The 21,870-nt window shown below is 42.5% G+C and overlaps 1 protein-coding gene across 2 annotated transcripts in view; it reads right to left on the bottom strand.

Annotated features, from left to right (window-relative positions):
- The window catches only part of rhbdl1 (rhomboid, veinlet-like 1 (Drosophila)), a 64,861-nt gene extending 48,092 nt beyond the window's left edge, over window positions 1–16,769 (bottom strand). Inside the window, exons 1-2 of one of the 2 annotated variants that reach the window (XM_074662514.1) lie at window positions 16,415–16,769; window positions 4,415–4,573 (exon numbers count right to left, since the gene is read on the bottom strand). In XM_074662514.1, the coding sequence (XP_074518615.1) occupies window positions 4,415–4,573; window positions 16,415–16,453 (198 nt within the window). In that variant the 5' untranslated portion in view covers window positions 16,454–16,769. Of the gene's footprint in view, window positions 1–4,414; window positions 4,574–16,159; window positions 16,289–16,414 lie in introns of those variants that run through there. The other variant, XM_074662515.1, reaches the window with a different exon arrangement.
- Between the last annotated feature and the right edge of the window lie 5,101 nt (window positions 16,770–21,870).

The following is a 21,870-nucleotide window of genomic DNA, read 5'->3' as shown; positions in this document are numbered from 1 at the left end:
TTTGAAATTTTATTTTTTTTCATTTATGCTAATTGAATTAAAAAAAAGGATGTTTAATTGAAATTCTTTTCCATTTTCCTTTTTTTAATTTTTCAAAATTATTTAAAATTCTTGTTTGTTTAATTTTTTTCAAAGTTTCGGATTTTTTTTTTTATTTTCAGTTTTTTTCAAAATATTTTGAATTGCAAATGTTTTGAAAATTTACACATTTCTTAAAGAAACAAAAAACTAGATATAGAAAGATATAGATATAGATAGAAAGATATCACATGTTAAATATAACAACTCAAAAAACTTCTTGTCTTGTAATTATTCACCAAATTTCAACTATGTATAGAATTCAATTCACTTTATTGTCTTTATTGTGAAGATAAAGTAGATTTTGTGGCTCTGGAATGACTTGAACCTAAGTGAGCTGAAGCAAAATGGCTCCTGTGAAAGTAAAGGCTGCAGACCCCTGGCTTAGATCTTCTAATCAGGCTGGACCACAAATCAATACGGACGCCAGACCAGAGGCGTTGGGCTGAAATAGGCTCTGAGCTGTTCAAGTCAGAACACAGTGGTTATCTGTCACCGTGGAGACTCACTGATAAACCTGCCTGAGATGCAAAACAGAAAACCAGATTCCAGCTGAAAGAAGTCTTCAGAGTTAGAGACGGAGACTCGGGCGAAAACGACAAAAGTCAAAGGTCAAAGGCAGAGAGAAAGGACAAAGGAGGAGAGAGAAAAAGCTGCCGGCGTTGGACGGTGTTGTGGATGAAAATGTCACGCTACTCCACGCGGCACTCTTCCAGTGGCAGCCTGGAGCTCGCCACAGACACGCTCACGCATCACATGCCACACGACGGGAGGCCAGATACACATTGGACTATCTTCTAAATTAGTCAGCAAATCTGTACCGGCAGCTCTCATGTGTATGAATGAGAGTCTGTCTGCGTCTGAGACTCTGTGCGTGTGTGTGTGTGTACATCAAACAGAGAGGAGTAGTGAGACAGACACACAGGAAGTGGGTGGCTGCATTAATTAATAATAACAGAGCTGAAAGCGTTTGTGTATGGATGATATGCATGCAGCAGCAGCAGCAGCAGCGAGGGCACGGGGAGCGTATGTTGGTGGATCAGACGGATCTTTAGACCAGGGCTCGATATCTGTGTGAGGCTCGGCTTTTTTAAATTACCTCACATTACTGCCTGCTACCAGCAACGCTCAGCTAATCGAAGGCAATTTGCATTTGCCTGATGGGTAATTTTAAGTGTCTCCCTCACGCTGTCAGAGACGAGGCAGAGTTTTTTTCTCCTCTCCCTCCCACCTAACTCAGGAGGAGCGACGAATGAAAGAGACGTGGAAGTTGGAAGAGACGGGTTTAGAGGACAGGATTGATTTACGACAAGTCCAAGTTTCTATGACAACACCACGCTGGATGAAGAAGTTTAAACAGAGTTGTGGTGCGCTCTATTTGTGCTCTGAACTGGGAAGTCGGGAGTGGGAGTCACGTCATCTCCGTGGTTAGCGTTCCAGTTGCTAAGTCGGAAAAACTTGCGACAACAGCAATATTTCTGTATATAAACAACAAATAATACCATATATACGGCTGATTTATTGCGACAAACACGAGTCAGAAATTCTAAAATAATAATATAACAGGAGCTTAATGACTGTTTACACCTGAAGTCGAAATGTCCTACTGGGAACTCAGGCTCTGACCTAAAAATTGGAAATTTCAACCTTGGGACATTCCTGTTGGGTGTTCCCATTCAGAACTCGGAAATTCTGACTTCTGGGTACACACCAATAGAGCACGAGCTAAAGGCTAAAGCACAAACTACAGATTATAAAACAAGCTAAAGACTAAACCATACTTAAGGCCAAAACAGGGGCCAAAAGATAAATTACAACCTAAAGGCTAAAACACAAGCTAAAGAGTAAAATACAAGCTTAAGGCTAGAATACAAGCTTAAGGCTAAAACACAAGCTAAAGGCTAAAACACAAGCTAAAGAGTAAAAATACAAGCTTAAGGCTAAAACAGGTGCTTAAGGACAAAGTACAAGCTAAAGGATGAAATACAAGCTTAAGGCTAAAACACGAGCTAAAGGCTACAAAAGGGGTTAAAGGCTAAAACAGGGGCAAAAGGCTAAAATACAAGCCAAAGGCTGAAACACAAACTAATAGCTATAATATAAGCTAAAAGTTAAAACAGGTGCTTAAGGATAAAATACAAGCTAAAGGATAAAATCCAAGCTAAGGCTAAAATAGGGGCTGAAGACCAAGATACAAGCTAAAGGCTAAAACACAAACCAAAGGTGATAACACAAGCTTAAGGGTAAAACACAAGCTATAGGCTGTTACACAAGCTAAAGAGTAAGATACAAGCTAACTGATAAAAGGCAAGCTAAAGAGTAAATAATACAAGCTTAAGGCTAAAACAGGGGCTTAAGGACAAAATACAAGCTAAAGGCTAAAGTACAAGCTTACGGCAAAAAAAACAAAAAAAACAAGTTAAAGGCTAAAACACAAGCTAAAGGCTACAACAGGGGCTTAAGGACAAATACAAGCTAAAGGCTGAAACACAAACTAATGGCTATAACACAACCTTAAAGTTGAAACAGGGGCTTAAGGATAAAATTCAAGCTAAAGGCCAAAATACAAGCTAAAGGCTAAAACAGGGGCCGAAGGCCAAGATACAAACTAGGCTGAAACATAAAGGCTATTATACAAGCTTAAGGGTAAAACGGGGTTGAAAGGCTCAAACAGGGGCTCAAGGACAAAATACAAGCTTAAGAGTTAAATTAAAGCTAAAGGCTAAAACAGGGGCCAAAGGCTAAAATACAAGCTAAAGGCTAAAACACAAGCTATAGGCTATTACACAAGCCAAAGAGTAAAAGACAAGCTAAAGTCAAGCCGGAGTTTATAAAACAAGCTAAAAGCTAAAACATACGCTTACAGCTGAAACACAAGCTTGAGGCTTTAACAGGGGTTAAAGGCTAAAACAGAGGCTAAGGCTAAAACAGAGGCTTAATGCTAAAACAGAGGCTTAATGCTAAAACAGGGGCTTAAGGGTGAAACACAAGCAAAAGATTAAAACGCAAGCTTCTGGCTACAACACAAGCTAAAGGCTAAAACAGTTACCAGGACTCATAGACGTTTCACATTATAGACACGTCTCACAGCACCGGGCTGCCAGCTGAGCTTAATATGGAGGGCTACTAAACTACTTATAACTACTAACTGACAGTTAGCTTGTTGTCATGTTAGCCTCCAGATCCGTCAGAGCACCAGGCTGCTGATAGTGCTAAATATAACCAGCTTAAACAACAAAAAGTTGACTTGATCAGAGAAATTTGTTTTGATCTGATCTCTGTTTAATTCCAAAACAATCACACAAACACTTTAAGTAATTAATGACGGTGTGTGGGGATTCCAGGCCAGAAGGTGGCGCTGCAGTCACATGTAAACAGATCCTCCTCACAGCAGCTTTAAGAAACACTGCTACAGTTTAAAGTAAACGCCAACAGAGAAATTAAACTGTTTTTTTTCTGCAGTCAAATCAGGAAGTCCCACATTAGTATTCATTAGCGTCTCTGTAACGTTCAACATCATCTCACTTCTCTCTGCGCAGCATGAGCTGAGTAAAAACGAAATCTCCGCACACGAGTTATCAATTAGAAAACCATTGTGTTTGTGCGGCTTCTCAAAGCGTGATATCTTTATCCTGAAGTGTCTCTGTGTGTTTTCACATCCTGAGTAAAGGTGAGGCTGCGCTGAGGGAGCAGCTACTCCACACTGAGGCAGCGTCACGCAGCACAATGCGAGGGCGAGGCGGGGAGATAAAGAAACTGAGACAGATAAACAGAGACAGAAAGCCAGAGAGGAGGAAATGAGCCTAAGGACGGGAAAATTTGCCAGGGATTGCATTGCACTGAATTAATCTTGGTGCTTATACCTGTTAGAGCGCCAGGAGCCACAGGCAGGTGTTCATGAATGAGTTTCAAAAAGGAGGAAGAGGAGGAGCGTGTTCGAAACAGAGGATATAACAACACTCCAGGTATGATTGATCCTGTTCGACTCTTCTATATGTTAATTCTCTCAGAATATAATTGGCTTTGAAAATAAAAGTCAGACGGATGAAATGTGTAGCTGTAACGCAGCCTCCGTCAGCTCGGTGTGGGTGTTTTCTCGTAGCTGCTGTGAGGTTAAGTGTGTGGATTTACAGACACATTAACTGGAAGATTGATCCTCTTTTTTTGCAGGACAACAACCTGAATGGTTGAGTCAATTTCCAGCTCGGCAGCGCTCGGCCTGCTCTGTCTGAATCAATTCTGTAACCTTTTCTGAAACAGAGTGAAAAAAAAAAAACGTGTGGAAATGTGTGGCTCTTTACGCCTCCAGAATAAAAGTCCCAAAAGGTGCACTCACCAACTCGATGAGCTCCTGGTAGCACACCTGTCCCTCTTCATTGCTCTGGACCAGGGCTAACAGCATGTCCAGCTTGGATGGGTCCAACTGCAGCTCATGATGCTCCACCAAGCTGGTGAAGTTCTCCACGGGGATGAAACCGGTGTTCTCTGGGTCCAGCTGGAAATAGAAAATAAAATCAGCTAGAGGCGTGTGATGTGATGAGTGCACACACTAACCCTGGCTGTGCTGTCTGCGCCATACGTCTGCGTACCTGTGCACAGCCATAGCCAAAAATTTTTTTCAAATACACTGCCTTATTGTAAGACACACTATCCATGTGCTGTGATTGGTTAAGAGGGGTTAGAGATTGAACATCAGCCTGTCAGCTGATCACAGCTGGGCTTATGACTTCCGTGTCCTGCATGAACTTACGCTAACTTTGTTCATTTGCAAAGTTTGCGACAGGAAAGTTTGTGCTCCTGATAGAAAATCAATGAACCCTTTTAACCACCTGATTAATTGCATTAAAATCAAAATTTTGAATATTTTTAGAAATGACTGTAATCTTTCTTTTTTTTAATTTAGCAAATTTTTAAAATTTCAAAATTGTTTGAAATTGTTGCACATATTTTTTTTTAATTTTTCATAAATTTGAAATTACATTTTTTAATTTTTGCATAATTTAGAAATCAAAAATCAAATTATTAAATTAACTTGTTATTTATTATTACATTTTTTCAATTATTGTAAATTATTTTAACTCCTTTCTTTGATAAATTTTTGCACATTTTTTTTTTAATTTTGCAAATATTTGAAATTATTATTTTTTTATTTTTTCAAAATTCAGAAATTAAAAAAAATATTTGTTTGCAAATTTATTAAATCAAATAATCATTAATTATTATTATTATTTTTTTCTTTTTTTCATTTTTTTTGCAAATTATTTGAATTCATTTCTTCTGGGAAATTTTTGCATATTTTTTTTTATTTTTATTTTTTTTCAGTTATTGCATAATTTCTTAACCCTTTTGTTTTTATGACTTGTTTTAATTCATTTCATTTTTTCCACTGATTTCCTTCTTTGTTTTTTACTGAGCAGCACTTAGGTCAACTTTATTGTTTTTTAAAATGTGCTTTTTTAAATAAAGTGGATTGGATTTGATTTGCATATTTCTTTAGAATACGAAACTTAGCCCTCACATGTACAATTTGATGAATTCTTTGTGTTTAGATAATTAGTCACTAGATTTTAACTACGTAAAGAGTTTTACACACTTTATTGTTTTTATAGGGAAGATAAAGTAGCCTAGATTTTGTTGCTCTTGAATGACTTTAATCCAGGTGAGCTGAGGTAAAATTGCAGATCACTGCTGTAAATTAAAAAAATTGATAAAATCGTGGTATGATATATTTTCCATACCGCCCTTCCCTTAAATCATCTCTCAGATCGCTGCTGATGATTAAAAAAAAAAAAAAAAGATCTGCACGCTGATAAGAGTCAAATCAAACATGATGTTTCTGTTCTGCATCCTGATTTTTTAATTAGCATCGCCGCGGAGATGAAGTGTCAGCGCGCCCTGAGGGAGAACGCAACTGTAACAGACAGCTGAGACACATACACACACACTTACACACACACACTCACACACGATGGATGCTCGTAAAGACAAATGAGAGGTACAGAGAAGAAGGCAGCAGCTCAGACAGTCACACCAGCGTTAATTAAGCCGTGTTGCCTCCATAATGTCTTTGGAAAAAAGCCTCATTCAACCTCATTAAAGGAGCAGGTCTGTGGAGTAAACAGCAGGAAGGTTTGGAGAAGAGGAGACATGTCGGTCTAATAACTGCACAGACCTGCAGTTTCCACACACACACACACACACACACAAACAGAGGAGACCCTCTCTTTAAACCAGGCTGACTTTTCACTCTTTGTTTCTGAGTGGATGCTTCATTTGACTGCGTGCCTCCATTCCCGGTCACAGCTCGGAGTCAGCGTGGTTTTTATAATCACCACTGGCTCGCTGAGCCCCGCAGCCCCGTGGGTTATTACTGCTGATGTGTGTGTGCCACTGCTGCTCCCCGTAATTGATTTAAGCAGGAGAGCGTCATAAAAAAAAAGGGCTGAGTGCAGTTGTCTGAAATAGCACCCGGTTAAAAATGGCTTGTAAAGTACAGGGTGTGTGTCTCTGCTTGGTTAGAGTGATCCAAGGTTTTTTGGGCGGCAGCTTCTCCCACTCACAGGATCTTCCTTCCTCTACCTTCTCCTCTATAATGTGTCTGATCACACAGAAATCAGGCGCTAATTCCTCACGCCGGCTCTCCTGCGTTGGTCTAATTGTGTTTGTGAATCGAGGCCTGAGGACAAACTGCAGCAGCACACAGAGACCACATGGGAAGAGCCCTTCACCGCCTCTCGTTTCAGCGTTTCCTGAACGCCAACACGGCCTCATTAGGCTGCAGATAGTAAACCAACAGCCCCTCGTTGCCCTGGGGAGGAGCAGCGCCTTTCAGATGTTGCGTCAGTGTGGAGTCAGTCGTGCTGGATCATCACTGTGCGGGTCATGAGTCCAAGAGGAGAAAACCTCCGACTAGGCCGCCTCGGTCTGGACCCAGCATGCTGAGACAAAGGCGTTTCATCTGCGGCGTGAGGAGGGCGACTAAGACGCTGTCGGTCTGTTCTGCAGGAGGCTCGAAGCTTAAAGCTCCGCTGAGGAGCAGAAAGATAAATCTGAGTGGGTGTCTCTGCTTTGCTACGTTTCTTTTTATTGTCGTGTTGTTGTTTCACGAGCATCGCTACGTTTCCATTTAGTCTTTTTTTCAATCCCATGAACACTTGTGCTTTTATTCACCAGGGAGAGCCCAGCAGAAGCAGGCGCTAATGGCTTTATTTTGATGATGCTCGACTCACTCGAGTGTTTTCCCACCGCTGGTTTGACGCGTTTAAGTGGTTTTGTGAGTTTTACCTGTGAGTGATACTTCTACAGCTCTTTACCAAGGAAATGCTTTTAACTAATATGAACCGAGAGTCTGAACAAACACAAACAATCTAATTAATTTTTATATCAAACGTTATAACGCCATTACGCCATACAATCATGTTGACACGTCTTTAACAAAGAGCTGATGCTTAAGTCAACTTTTCAGCAACTAATATCACACAGCTACCTGTGAGCGTCTGTGTAACCTCAGTCAGAGAGGATCTCACGCAGCGTCTTTGGATCAAACTAACTCCACAGCAAACTGTGCCCTCTTGTGGTAGGCGGCGTGGAAGCCGGATGCCGAAAGACGCAGCTGTTTAACAATAGTGTGACACCGTAGCAGCGCAATTCAGTTTACCCCCCTAATAAATCCAACGAAGAAGAAAAACGCGACACAGGAAACAAAGAGCAACGATGGAAGACATGCAGCATTTCGTCCTCTCTGTGATTTTCATGTAGCTCTTTGATTCAAAGAACAATCAAGATTTGTTTCAGAGAAGTCTGTGTGCCGCCAGGAGAAATACAGCCGCTGTCACACAGGAAGTGATGATTCTTTTGACCAATCAACGGTCTGCAGTTTTGTAGATCCACCTTCCATATGAAAGGGTGCCAAAAAGTGGGACGGCTTGTCTAGGGTTATTTGGGGATCTGTCCCGGGATAAGTCAGTGGAAATGCCACAAAATGCGCGCTGTACCAAGACGAACCTGTAACCTGCTCATCTGATCAGATTTTGACTGTGTTGATAAATTTCTTTTAAATGTCAACGTGCTGGCTCAATATACATGCTTGATTGTGACAAGACATTAGCAAACAACAGAAACTGATGAGTTGAGTAATACCAATAAGTTATCATATTCACATGTTCTTTCAAAAAAAATAAAATTTTTGCAGTTTATGAAATTTATTTATTTATTTATTTTTTCAATTTTTGCAAATTTTTAAATTTTTGATTTTTTTTAATGTTTTTTTTTTTTTGCAAATTATGGAAAATCAAAGTTATTTTAAATTTTTTTATCATCAACATTTATTTAAATTTTCGCAATTTTTTTTACATTTCCAATCTTTTAAAATTTTAGAAAAAAAAAAATTCAAAAGTTTTTGAAATTTTTACCAATTTTTAAAATTTTGTTAATTTTTGCCGACCTTTAAAGTTTTAAAATTTCTAAAATTTCCAAGTCTCAAGTCTTTGGTCACGAGTCTGAGTCAACTCTAGAAAACAAGTCTTCTGTGCTTTTGTCATTGGCTGCTGTCTGATCTACTGCCTCTAAATATCATGACTGCACAGACTATTGAGACCTTTAAACCACTTCTTAAGACCTTTCTGCAATGGCTTTTAATACAGGTTAGGTGAGACATTTTCATTTTGCTTTCATTTATTGTGGCTTTTTTTTTAATTCTGCTTTTTGTCTTTTTATCTATCTGCTGTTTGAAATTTATTATTTGTTTTAAGTAACTATTTTTTTTTATTGATTGTGATTTTATACATTGTGTTTTATTGGTCTAGTTTTGGTCAAATGGGGTTGTTGTGCTGTGTAAAAACTTGAAAAACATTCAAAGCATTTACTGTATCATTATCACTCCTGCCTATTAGCATACAGCATTAAGACTGATTAGTTGATTCTATCCAGATGAGTTTTTAGGAGTGAGATAAAATTTAAGGTGGTGAATTCAGCATCTTTGATCCAGATCTTTCGCCACTGGGCACACACCCAATTCTTAAAGTGGTTACCATGGTTACCACTAAAAAACAGGACGAAATCACATTAAGCTCTTCAGAGTTTCCTCAAAACATAATGATTGTTCACGAGTCCCAAAATACGAGTCAGAGTCGAGTCTGAAGTCTGTTTGTGCGACTAAAGCACGACTCGAGTCCCCATATTTGGAGACAGGGTTAAAAAGTGAGAGGATCCCTCCTAAATCAGGAGAGTTGGCAGGTCTATCTGACCTGGATCGCTCAGCCAGACACAGGACAGGAGCTGCAGATTTATAATGAGCGAGTGCTGAGCGGTCTGTGGGGTTAAAACTTGCGTTTTCAGGATGGGAGTAAACAGACGCCACTTCAATGTCAGAGATGGAAAAAACAAGAACAGACATGAACTGAGAGCAAAACCTGCTCAAAATGTTTTTCAAAGAAAGTAGCGCAAGAGTTACTTTCCTGGTAACTAAATACATTTATGAAGGAGTGATTCAGAAAAAGTAACGAGTAACTGAAACTACTTAATTTTTTAAAGTCATTTGCCTGACACTGCTCAACGCATATGAAGCTGAAATCATAAAAAAAATAAATAAATAAAAAAGCCAAGACGGGAAAGAAAAGCAGAAAAGCCAAGTCTATTTTTAGATAATCCCTTTAACTGTGTGTACCATGGACGTTTGTTAAAACCCAGCCCTGTTTCCCCCGAGGCTTTCTGAGTAAAATCCTGCAGAAATGGGCTTTTTACATATGAAACGTCCCAGGATGACATGAGGGGAATAAAAGGAGCAGAGAAAGTGAAAAACGACAGCAGAGAGGGGAAAGTTGGAGGAGGAGGAGGAAAAAAAGGAGCAGCAGAAGGAGGAGAACAGAGGCAGACAGAAATGAAACACTGGGGATAAAAATGCCTCGCCACTGTCGGTTATTTCTCTGCATAACCCGCAGTGAGTCCTCCTCCTCTTCTTCTTCTTCTTCTATCAGGACGGGCTGTGACACACTCCAGCGCTCTGCCTTCACTCGCCACAGACGGGGACATAGATCAGATTCTAATGTGCTCCTGGCTCAGCCCGGCTGACGGGGGGAACAGAGAGCGGCGCTGGGGACGTCTGATTACTGTCAGCCTCCATATGTCAGCACATCACTACACGTACAGCGGCGGCGAACGCACGGAGAGGGAACCATACGTGGTGCTGACGCTGAGCTGTCTCACTGCACAGATTCCTGTCGCCCTGACCTTATTCAGGAGGAACATCACACAGGGGACACGGCCTGTGGAGGATACACCGGGGCGGGGGATTGGCTCTTGTAGCCAATTAGGGTTATCAATTAGAGAGATGACGAGCTGGAGGTGAATGAGAGCTGGCGTGAGGAGAGGATCTGGGGAGAAGAGGAGGAAGCAGGAAGCAGGGAGGTAGTTATTGAAGCGATCCAACACTGCGAGGGCGACACTTTGACAAGCTGCATGTGTTGCTATGGTTACTGCGTGTCACCCCTCCCTTTTTTACCCCGATGCGCCGGCGTTCGACAGGACAAAAAGGGGTGAAGGGTAAAGGAGGGATGAAAGGATGGGAAGGGAGCAGAGCTGATGCTAAAACAGGACGCAGATGGAGGGAAAGCGACCAATGAGAGGAGAGCACGGAGGTTAAAAGATGGAGGGAAGGTGTTGGTGTGAGGAGGCGGAGCTGGAGAGTATCGATGGAAGGTGGCAGAGTGAGGACAGACAGCTGTGAGGAGGAAGAGGAGGATGAAGAGGGATGCTGACTGCAGGGAAATAATCTCAGCGTTAACCCTCGAGACCTCCATTACCTTCAGCCCGTGACTCCAGGTGAACCCGGGACTGACTGATCAGGCCCACAGGGGGCTGAGGAAACCTTTCAGGAAAAACCAGCACAGCAAGAACAGAGACAGATGAAGGGGGGCGGGGATTCAGACCTGAAGCCTTAAAGGTTCAAATCCGCTAGTGAAAAATCCTGAATTCTTAGAAATGACACATGGACACCATGAATAAGTCGACAAATCAACAGCAGAGTCGAGTAAATGGATTTAGCAGACTGCTCAAAACGAACATAAACACTTTGTATCATCAGAGTTCATCAACGTTGGATGTTAAAGGTTTTTAAAGGTGAGTTTCTGCTGCTGAATGAACAGAATTCACCCTCTGGAAAAACGTGACTCACTTCTCCGAGGTGGGAAGGCTCCACCAGCACTGGAGCATTCCCAGTTTTGGAGACCCGGCGCTAACCCCGTGGCACCGAGCCAGGTCTACAGACTCCTCCTGTCTCTGTGAGCAACAGCGTGGAGCGCCGGCAGGGTCGTGTATCTGCAGAGGGCAGCAGCGTTTACACGGCGTATTTGCATTGCATTAGATAAAACTCTGCCGCTGACTCTGTGGTGATCACACCAGAGCGTCTTGGCCATGTGACGGCCATAAGAGCCCAAACCACCGTCTCCTTCGAATGGAGGAAACCTAGGAGAGACGCCAAGGGAATTTCCTTGATGCAAACAAGCGTCCAATACGGTTTCCTGGCGCTCAAGCAGAGAACAAACAGCCAGAGGCTTTTTCAAATACAGCTCAATGCAAATTAGCATCAGAAAATGATGAAAGGAAGGCGGTATGGAAACGCTTTATTCTCTCCACATGCCATGAATATGTCAGAAACGTACTCAGTAACACACGTCTCTGTGAGGGGGATATAAATAGAGCTGTGCTCAGGTGAAAGTCCCTCATTTTAAGTCTAAAAACATGTTTCTACTTTAAAAAAAGACAAAAAAAAACGATAGGAAATCCTTTTTTTGCAGTGTCGCTGCAAAGTCCAGAAACAGCCTGTGACCTCCTGCAGACAAAGACTAATAAACTCATGTTTCTCTGTCTGAAACTCCGGGGAACCCCACGGTGTCAGAGTGGACGTCACTGAAATCCAGTGTTTGTCTGATTGAAGTAGATTCTGGATTAGGGACAGGTCTTTTCATTCAGGTGTTGGACAAACCAAAGGGGTTACACATAGTCCCCTTCACTGGTTTGGAGCATAATTACTCACTGGTTCAAGAAATTCTCACGAAAATGTTGGTCACAAGTTGTTTTCAGGCTGTAGTGGACCCCCACCTCTGGGAAAGGAGCTACTGCCAAAATAATCTACAACCCCAATGAAAAGAGGAACAGATCTGTGTAATTCCTTTGATTATTTCCCAAATATTTCCCTTCTTTTGAATTAGTCGGTTAGTTAACGTCTGAGTTTCTGTTAAACCACAACAACAGCCGCTTTAGGACATTCCAGGTACCGACTCAGGAAACCAGGAAGTAGAAGTGATGAAGAATGTCTGCGTAAGCTAGCACGGAGACATGATCCAGACAGACTTCAGAAGTTTTACTTCTGTGATAGATGAAGCCAAAACTACCAACACATGCTTTGATGACTTTATACTAAACTAAAAGTAAAGACCTGAAGTACGAAGAGTACGTACACACAAAACATGTAGCGTACACTCTTTTTCACAGCAACATTCAGACGTATCGAGTAGGAAACGGCCGTGGAAATGTGCAGTGTCTCTTCACTTCCTGACTGTCGTACGCATCCTCACCTTTTCCATGGAGCACATCTCGCAGTAATAGTTATTAAATAGTAATTTTCTCGCTCTAATTACGTCTGCACGTCTATTGGCGGGCATGTTCAGTACAGTACAGTTTAGTTCGTAGCAGCTTTAGCTAACCTTAATATGTACAAGCCTCTTTTTCATACACTGACAGAACTTACAGACTGTCTTTCAACCATTTTGAAAAACTTTTTTTTATTTCTACTTAATCTTTTTCCTTCTCCCTCTTACATTTTCTGTTCTGTGCCTTTCTTCTCTGTCTGTCCATCTTTGACTGACTACGGAAAGAAAATGCTCGCGCTCCACAAACAAGCACGCAGGAACGGGGCTCGCTTATCAGTGACTCTTATTCTTACTATCTTTATAGCTCTGTGCCTCTGTTATCGATCGTATCGTTCACATAAACAGCTGTCAAAAACGGAAGACGCAGACTCGAAATAATTTCTCCCCCATCGCTTTGGCGCCCCCTCTAGCTTAGCCCTATGCATTGCATATAGTGCATACTCACTTTTTGAGCCACTGCTCCCACTGATGCTGGAGGATGGTGTGCCAAATAAAAAAACATTCTTGCGTGCCTCAACTTTGGCAAGTAGCACCTTCAATTCACCTTCCATGATTTTTTTTCATCTCACACCTAATGGCTGTTCCTGACTCAGGTTATGCAGAAAAGACTTAAACCAACAGCAGGTAGACAAAGAACTAGGGATGTTTGATTCCCCATTTTTTCAGACCGATACTAGTACTGAGTACTGAGACCACCGGTACTTTTGATGAAAACAATTTCTATGAACAGTGACAGATCATTTTGAGCAAAGACAGCACAGTCACTCTGACATTAAGTCCAAAATAAAACAGAAACAACTCTCTCTGAATTTAAAATGTGTTGTAAAGAAATTTTAAAAAGTGTAAAACAAAACAAACAACTGTTAGAGTGTAAGTAATTTTTTGAAATAAAGCACTTAAATCGTTAACTCTCCCTGGTTTGTTCATCTCGTCTGAGCAGGATCTGACCATAGACTGTATAAAACATGGACCTAGTCTCACCAACGTCACCTGTCTGTTTCTGAAACAGAAATTGAAGCAGATCGGCTATAGCGGCCATATTGGTAGTGGCAAGGGCTTCTTTTACAGCTATAGGGCGCCTGTTGGTCACGTGACCCTGAGCTGTGCCTCTGACGGCCGAGTTAGAAAAAGTTTCAACCCCCGATAGTAAAATTAACAACTCAGACAGGAGACGGTTTTTTGAACCAGGCTGTAAAAAGGTAAATCTCTGCTTTGAAAACGGCTTTTTTTGGCTTGGCTTTTATATGACTAATGGTACTCCCGGAGCAAGCCTCAAGTGGACACTCGAAGACAGCAGATTTTAGCACTTCAGCTTTGTCTCATATTCTTAAGCCGGAGGTTACCGCTTGGATCTGATGCATATTTGCTGTGGTGTCAAACTGTAGTAAGTAGCGCCATCTTCTGGCGAGGAGGACTTACTCAACGTCAGACTTATTTTGCCTTGAGTAATGTCTGCTGGTCTCAGCCATAGACTGTTAAAAAAATGGACGTCCGCTTGCTCGGCTCAAAGTAAGGTCTCCACAAAAACTGCTCCCCCTGGTGGCTGGCTGCAGTAAAGGTTAGAAAATCTATCTCCCCAGTCATTCCAGATGGGCTGTGGTCAAACTTTAAAAAATTAATACTCCTCGTAGAAATGTTTCTCACGTCTGATTGTTGTAGTGATTTGAAGATATTATTTGGCTGTCTTGTATTCATGCCTCTTTTTTTCTCAATAGTTTATTTTCGTTAGTTATTAGAGGTTAAAAACGAGGAATTACGTCACGTTTAACGATGATTGACAGATGACGTTCTCGTGTATTTTTTCGGGGATTGTAAGATATGTCGGGAGGCAGAGTCAGGAAGTGATTAGACTCTCAAAAGACAAAAAATTGTATTTTTTTGTCACCTGGCTCCACTCAGATTCTCCCAGAATCCCTCACAGTCTCTACTGCGCAGACTCAGGCTGCAATTGCTACCCATAGCTGCGCCTGTGACAGGGGAATTTTGGCTTCAAAACCGTACAATGATAAATGGCGGGGCCACGCTGTCCACTCTATAAACAGTCTATGGTGAAAGGTTTGTTTACGCATCAGACTTTATATCATTGTCTCCACGGCGACAGATGAGACTGAGATCACTGAGAAGTGTCCCTTCACAGGCCTGGGACTCTGTTATCATAAATACCTCAGATGACCTCAAGCTAAGCTCTTGACCTCCACTTGCTCCCTCAGTCATCAGAGGCTGCCGGGACACTGTGGTCATTACAAGAGGCCTCCAGAAGCTCGTTGAAAATAGATTGTGACGAATCAGATCTGGAGGGCAGAGCTGGAGAGGAGAGAGTGGGCAGGCTCTGCAAAGTGTTTTCCTGGATCAGGATGAGAAGAAAGGGCCCCGATGTTGATGCAGGCAGCCGGCTCTGTTAAAAAACAAGCTTTGCCTGTTCGCCGTCCAGAAAGCTGCTGGCAGACTTCGACTTCATTCGAGTTTAATTAGAGGGACCTTTCCCAAATCAAAGGTCGCCGTATGGAGTCCCCAAGGTGGAAAAAGCCTGTCGTCAGCCTGTCAGGTTTGGTCTAGACCCGAGCTAAATGAGGACGCAGTGGCCTGTCTATACCAACATGCTGGCAGCCTTTGACTCGCTCCGTCAGGAAACGGACACTGATGAATCAGCCTCTCTGATCGCACGTTAAAGTGTTACCATCAGGGAATCTGTGTTTTTGCTAAGTAGTCGTTGTAACTGAAGTGCTTTTACAGTAACTGACTCACTGGTGTGACCACAGAGCATCTCCTCACTCAACCCACACGGGCTTCCACCTCTCGTAACGGAAACACATTCACAAAAATGATCACACACGGACACACACACACACGGTTCCCCAAAGGCTCCTGGTTTCTGTTGATCAATGTGTTTCTGATGGGCCGCTCGTGACCCCTGAAACCCAGCAGCAGATAATCGATTCCTCGCTCCTGGGCAGAATGATGGCTCAAGCTATCTGTCAATCAGCACAAACCCCCAGGAGAGCGGTTCATCTTCAGGAGACAAGACTCATTAGAAACCACGAGGTAAACACAAAGCTTGAAATCGAGCTGAGCAACGCCACATGTCTCCAGGAAGCAGAGACGGACCAAAGCTCGACTCAAAGATGGATCTGAGCAGACAAGGGGAAGAGCGGTTTGGGCAAAGATTGGAAGAAACAGATGTCGAGAAATACATCTTCCACTGGCCTGGAAATGGCAAATGCTGAGTGTTTTCAGGACGCGACTCCTGGAGGTGAAAAAATCTGCAATCCCCAAAAAAACGAGGTCGAGGATTCACGTACCCCTCACACAAACACACGACTGAGTTAAAAGCTAAATCTACTCATTCATCCATCTCTCTCAACGCACACACCCCCACCTCCCTCCTCCCATACACCATGACATGACGCCCCCCCTCCTCCGGCTCATGATCTGACCTCACATTCTCGGGGCCAGCGTGGCTCCATGATGCTCGCGTCCGCCGTCTCGTCTCACCTTCTCAATTTTCTTGCACCAAACAAACAAACAAACAAACAAGCGCAATCCTGACACCAGCTCTCACCCCCAGCCTCCAACCACGTCTCAGTCCCTGGATAGATGGCGAGGTGGTCGAGAGCCCCGTAACCATAGAAACCTGTCGCGGCTTGCCTGCCCGCCTGCTGGCTGGCTGGCTGGCTGGCTGGCTGGCTTACCTGCTCTTGTATGAGCTGAAACAGGGAGCTTCTATCCATATACTGGCCAGGGAGGTGAGAGGAGCCGCCGAGGACAAGGACATAGGGAGGAGCAAGAGAGGAGTGGTGGTGGCCGTGTGGGTGAGGTTGGGATAAGGTGGAGGGGGTTTGGTTGATGGAGCAGCCTAAATGGTCGCGTCAGGCCCCCCCTTCCTGTAGGTGCTGCGTCCCCCCTCCTGGTGATGGAGAAAGCCTGGCGAGCTGGTCTCGTGCTTCCTTTCCTCGCCGTGGATCAGTCCCTGTGTGTCCGTGTTGGTGCAAACGCTGGACGCAGACCCCCGTGTCTCCTCTCTGTGCCGGTGCAGCAGCGGCGGTGGCGGCGGTGGCGGCGTGGCGCTGATGAAAAAACCCCGGGCTTCAGCAGACGACAGGCAGGGCACGCAGGCGAAGGCAGATCCAGCAGCTTCTCATTCACTCTCCTCCTCCTCCTCCTCGCGCTCCTCTATCCCATTGCACTGGCTGCTGCCTCTCTCCCTCCCTCTCCGTCACACACACACTGCGCCGCCTGCATACCGATGAGGCAGGGGAGGGAGGTGGCTTCTCTCCTCCAATGGGAGGCGCTGAAGGAGTGGTCGTGGGCTGCGGCTCCCTTTCCTCACTACAAGTCAGGCTTCAGGGAGCGGGAGCAGGGGATGGGCTCCACTGCGGCTCTGCGCTTACTACCACCACACACACACACTCACACACACACACACACGCGCAGGCATGCATGTCTAGTCTGTTAGTGACAGACACACATAAGCCCACACAGTGTAAACAAGACGAGAGCTCCAAACACACAGTGAAATCCAAACCATGTGATTATTGTGTTAATTCAGGGTTTGAGACGAGGAGGGACCAAAATAAAACACTGATAGCGACACGGAGACGGCCGCAGACTGCTTGGCAACCCTTTACATCTCCGTGCTAATTATAAACACTGGCACATCTATGCACTGCTGCACAATTAAGCACACACCAACCCCCTGCACACATGAAAATCTGCACCAAATTGAATCTAAGTGTTTTGACGGTTCGCTGATCCCCCAATGAGCTCCGGAGGATACAGCTACTCCAATAATGTGAGAGCAGAATCCTCAGCACAATAGTTCATTATAAGTAAGAGCAGCACAAAGGCTCTTTATGTGTTAATCTGAGGCCGAATAAAGAGACGACCATGCAGGGAGCAGGCCCTGAACGTATGATTGATGAAAAGGAACTTGTTAGTGCTCATGTGGGCGGCCTTCGCTCTGAAATCCTCTTTTAAAGATGTTTTCTTTCAGAGCAAATCCGCAGTGACCCCTCCTCCTCCTCCTCCTCCTCCTCCTCAGGACAATGGCGATGAAGGGGAGGAAGACGTAAATCTGAACTCCTCAGGAGGAGAAGCAGACTGAGGTGATGGTAGGAAGGATGACTTCAGCTCACGTCGCTTCGTTTCCTCTAACGTGAGATTTTAACGCCGACAGAGGCTCGGTGACAAACACCGCCTCTGCCTGTTTGAGCAGCATAACTGCACCAGATGTTTCGCTTTCTTGCAGGCAGGAAGGATGTGTTGTGGTGTCTTGGCTCGGAGCGGCTCTGCTGACTTTATGAAGCTGTTGGTAACTGCTGTATTTCTCCTAATGGATTGGGCCCAGGCCACCTCGAACATGGCACAGTTCCCAGACTTTCCCTTTGTCACCCTCCTTTACACCTAGTCGACACACTCCTGTTCAAGAAGAATGTGAAAAAAGACTTTTAGAGTCTTTCCCAAATGAGAGGATTCCCTTTTTGTCCCTGTGTGAGGAGACTGAAGCAGCTCCGCGGGGTCTTTGTTCAACAAGTCGATGCTCAGGATTCATTCGTCGATGATGTGCCGAATTAGACAAATGTAACTCCGAGGTCAGCGCTGGAGCATCTCTGAACCACGTTGAGGAAGACAGATTGAAGAAGAGATTCAACTGTTGCCTTGGTAACCTCAAGGGGCTTTCATCAAACAATGATGGACAAGGACCATGAACTGAAAATCCAGTGCAGTAAGATATGAAGCAGAAAACAGGAAGAGCTGCGGGTTATGAGCTGGATTTGAGAGATTTACTTCAGTGAAACACAGAATTGGCTCAAAGTAGAGATGGGTACAAGTAAAAAGAAAAGAAGACATCAAAAAATCCTTGAACTTAATGTCCAAAGAAACAACAAATATCTCCAAACAACAAAAAGTTATTATGAATCTGATTGACATTGTAAAAGAAGCAATAAGACAAAACACTGAAGAAAACAAAAAACTTTTTTTTTATGAATGAGATTGCATATGCGATATCTGAGTTTTTTATTTTTAACAATTAGGAAAAAAATGCCAAGAAATTCTGAAATTTCAAAAATATACAAAATTTTGTAAATATGTAAAAAAATTCAAAAACTATTTTAAGTTTTAAAAAAAAAATCAAAATTTGCAAATGTAATAAATTTGCAAAAAGTCAAAATTAATTTTTATATTGAAACATATTTGCAAAATTTTACAAAAATCTTTAAACAATTGAAAATTTGATTAAAAAACATAATTTTCAAAAATTTATAAAATATTGAAAATTTGAAAAAAATTAAACTTTTTAAGTTTCAAAGAATTTTCAAAAATTAACAACAATTTGCAAAAAAAGTAAATAAATATTGATATTAGAAAATATATGAAACATTTTAAAAAAATTGCAAATTTGGAGTGAAAATAGAACTTTTCAAAGTTTGCAAAATCTAAAAACAAAAAAAAAAATTATACATTTGCTAGAATCTTAAAAAATGGAATTTTTAAAACTTTACCAAATATTTTTAAAAGAGTTATAAATCTTAAAATTTTACCAAAAGTAAAAAATATGCAATTTAAATAATTTGCAAAAATTAAACAAAAATGAAAAAATATGCAACAATTTTGAACAATTTTGAAATTTCCAAAAATTTGCAAAAAAAAAAATATAATATAATATAATATAATATAATATAATATAATATATATAACATTTTCCAAAAATTATTAATTTAGATGGAATACTTGATTGAACAAATTATAAAAATTCTTTTTTTCAATTAAAAAAAAAAATTCAAGCTACAAGGAGCTACTGCATAGGAGTCAGAGAGCTGCAGGTTTAAGACTCTTGGAATAGCGGAATTGCTGTAAATTCCTATCCCTAGTTTAAAGTAAAGTCAATTAAGCTTAAACACTTTAAATCAAATGCATGGGAAGCGATAAAAACTGCACCACGAGCAGGTAAAAGCAGCCACTGGTGACACCGGTATCTTTGTTTCCATTACACCACCACCAACAACATGATCCAGATGACTGACAGAGTGAGATAAGCCAGCGATGAAACTGGTCCTCAGCTGCCAGAGGCCTTCCCCCATGAATGGTCTCTCTTGAGCCTGACTCAACCCTTCATGTTCTCCTCACCCCTGGTGGGTGGTTACAGGCGGCAGCGTGAACCCAAGCGGCCTGCTTCTTCTTTAACAAGGCCTCAGAGCACGAGACAAAACGCCGGTCGACCCTCCAGGAGAGAATAACAAGGCCTTTCAGAGAGTCTCTCAGAGAGTCTTTCAGAGAGGGGCAGTAATTAGACCGGCAGTCAGCGCTCTTCCTCGCCGGCTTAATGACCCCGAGGTCCATGAGGCAGGTGTTTTATTTATCCGTGTCTGCGTGGGGATGGCTGTGTTTCTGTCAGAGAAGCAGCTGCTGAGAGGGAGCCATAAATGTTTTAAAGGTCTGGATTTAAAGCTCCTGTGAGGAGTTTGAGCTCATTATGAAGCAGATTGAAATTAATACTGATGCCTCTGTGTGACCCACAAAAGCAAACAAGGCTGTCAGTGCTCAGATTGATCATTTCTATTCAGCTGTTATTACTGCTTCTAACCACGGCTGCCAGGTACGTGTCGGTGTTGGTTAGAGAGGAAATAAAACACAGACGCATGGTGCACTCATACTGTTCACTTCTGTGACTGACGTGCTGAGCTTTGACCCGTGCTGACACAACTGGACATCCTGGTTTTCAGTTAGTAAAGTGTAAAAGTAGGGCAGTGGACAGCACTCTGCCGTCTCTGAGGTCTCCCACTCAGCTCAGCAATGTGGTCTGCTTCAATGATGAGACAGAGGATCTGATAAACACAGAGTTAAAAGCCATCGCCACACGGTATGATGCAGTATCTGACGCTCACACGCTGTGAGGATTCATTTCACTGACCTACGGACCCTAATTAAAGCTGCAAGCAGCATTGGTCACATGACCAGCTGCACGGAACTCTCAATCAGTGAGTGACATCATCACCAACTGCTGCCCTCTCAGGAGTGAAATTGAAAGAAGTTTTAGAAACGTCTCCTCATAAATGCCACAATTTTGGCCAAATCTCTCCAAAATAAGATATTTTTGTTGTGAATTGTGTCAGGAATCCATCCATGTGAGTTTTAAAGCTGTACCACTTTTACTTTTTGTGCAGACGCCTAACTGCCACAGCCTGTGTGGAGCCTGATCCTCCTCTCCCATTCATTCTAATAGGAGGAGCTGAAAGGGCTTCTTTAGGGTTCACCGACTTTGAGGGCTCGTCATTCGAAAACAGTTGGAGAAACAACAAATTCATAAATACATTTTGTATAGCAGAGCCCACTGTGTCATCTGAGCGAATTTCAAGTCGATACCAATTATGGCCTAGGAGGAGATAACTTTTGTTTGAGGCTCCATATGTTGGCTTTGTTTAATTTTGAAAGGCAAATTGCAGACTTCCTGTTTGAGATAGGTCAGGGGTGTAGGTATTTAATTTGTGCGTCTTAATGAGACAAACATTTTGACATTAATTTGATTTCTCTATGACATTCCTACTGTCATTGAGAGCTGTTTTAGTGTGCCTAGGTGGCGCTAGAGAGCACATTTTGGTATGGTGGGGGTACATTTTTATATTTTATTGAATTTTTGGCCAAATCTGAGGTGTGTGCTGATTTTGGTGAGTTTTTGGTGGTATGGCATTTGCAGTTAATGATGGAGATGAACACCTTTTTGTTAATTTCTTTTGCAATGTATGCTAGTTTGCCAAGATACATGCTCACAAAAAAGACAAAGACTTTAATGTAAATTATCTAAGAACTACAGGGCTAAAATCTGTTCAGTGTTTTGATATAAAGCTTATGCAGCTTACGAACACTGAGGAACATTTTGATATGACGTCTCGAGCAACATCTCTGCCCTGGAAAGAAAGACTCAGCTTTAGACAGATGACTTTGTTTTCCCCATTAAGAGCTCCTGCTTCACCCCTCAGAAATGAGGCGGGCAGACACAAAGGCTTTCCTGAAGATTTGAGTCTTCTTTGTGTTTCATGTCTCATGTGCTAGTTAAAAAGATCCCGCTGAAGAAACAAGGTTTCTTTTGGGTCGTGCGAAGGTGATGTTGTTCAGTTGTCTGTTTAATGAGGACGTTTTTGGTTCAGAA

This window comes from Halichoeres trimaculatus, unplaced genomic scaffold (genome assembly GCF_033239565.1).
Source record: "Halichoeres trimaculatus isolate MK-OKI-2021-1 unplaced genomic scaffold, fHalTri1.1 fHalTri1_scaffold_23, whole genome shotgun sequence".
NCBI classification, from domain to species: Eukaryota; Metazoa; Chordata; class Actinopteri; order Labriformes; family Labridae; genus Halichoeres; species Halichoeres trimaculatus.
This window is presented reverse-complemented; position numbering and strand designations above follow the sequence as displayed.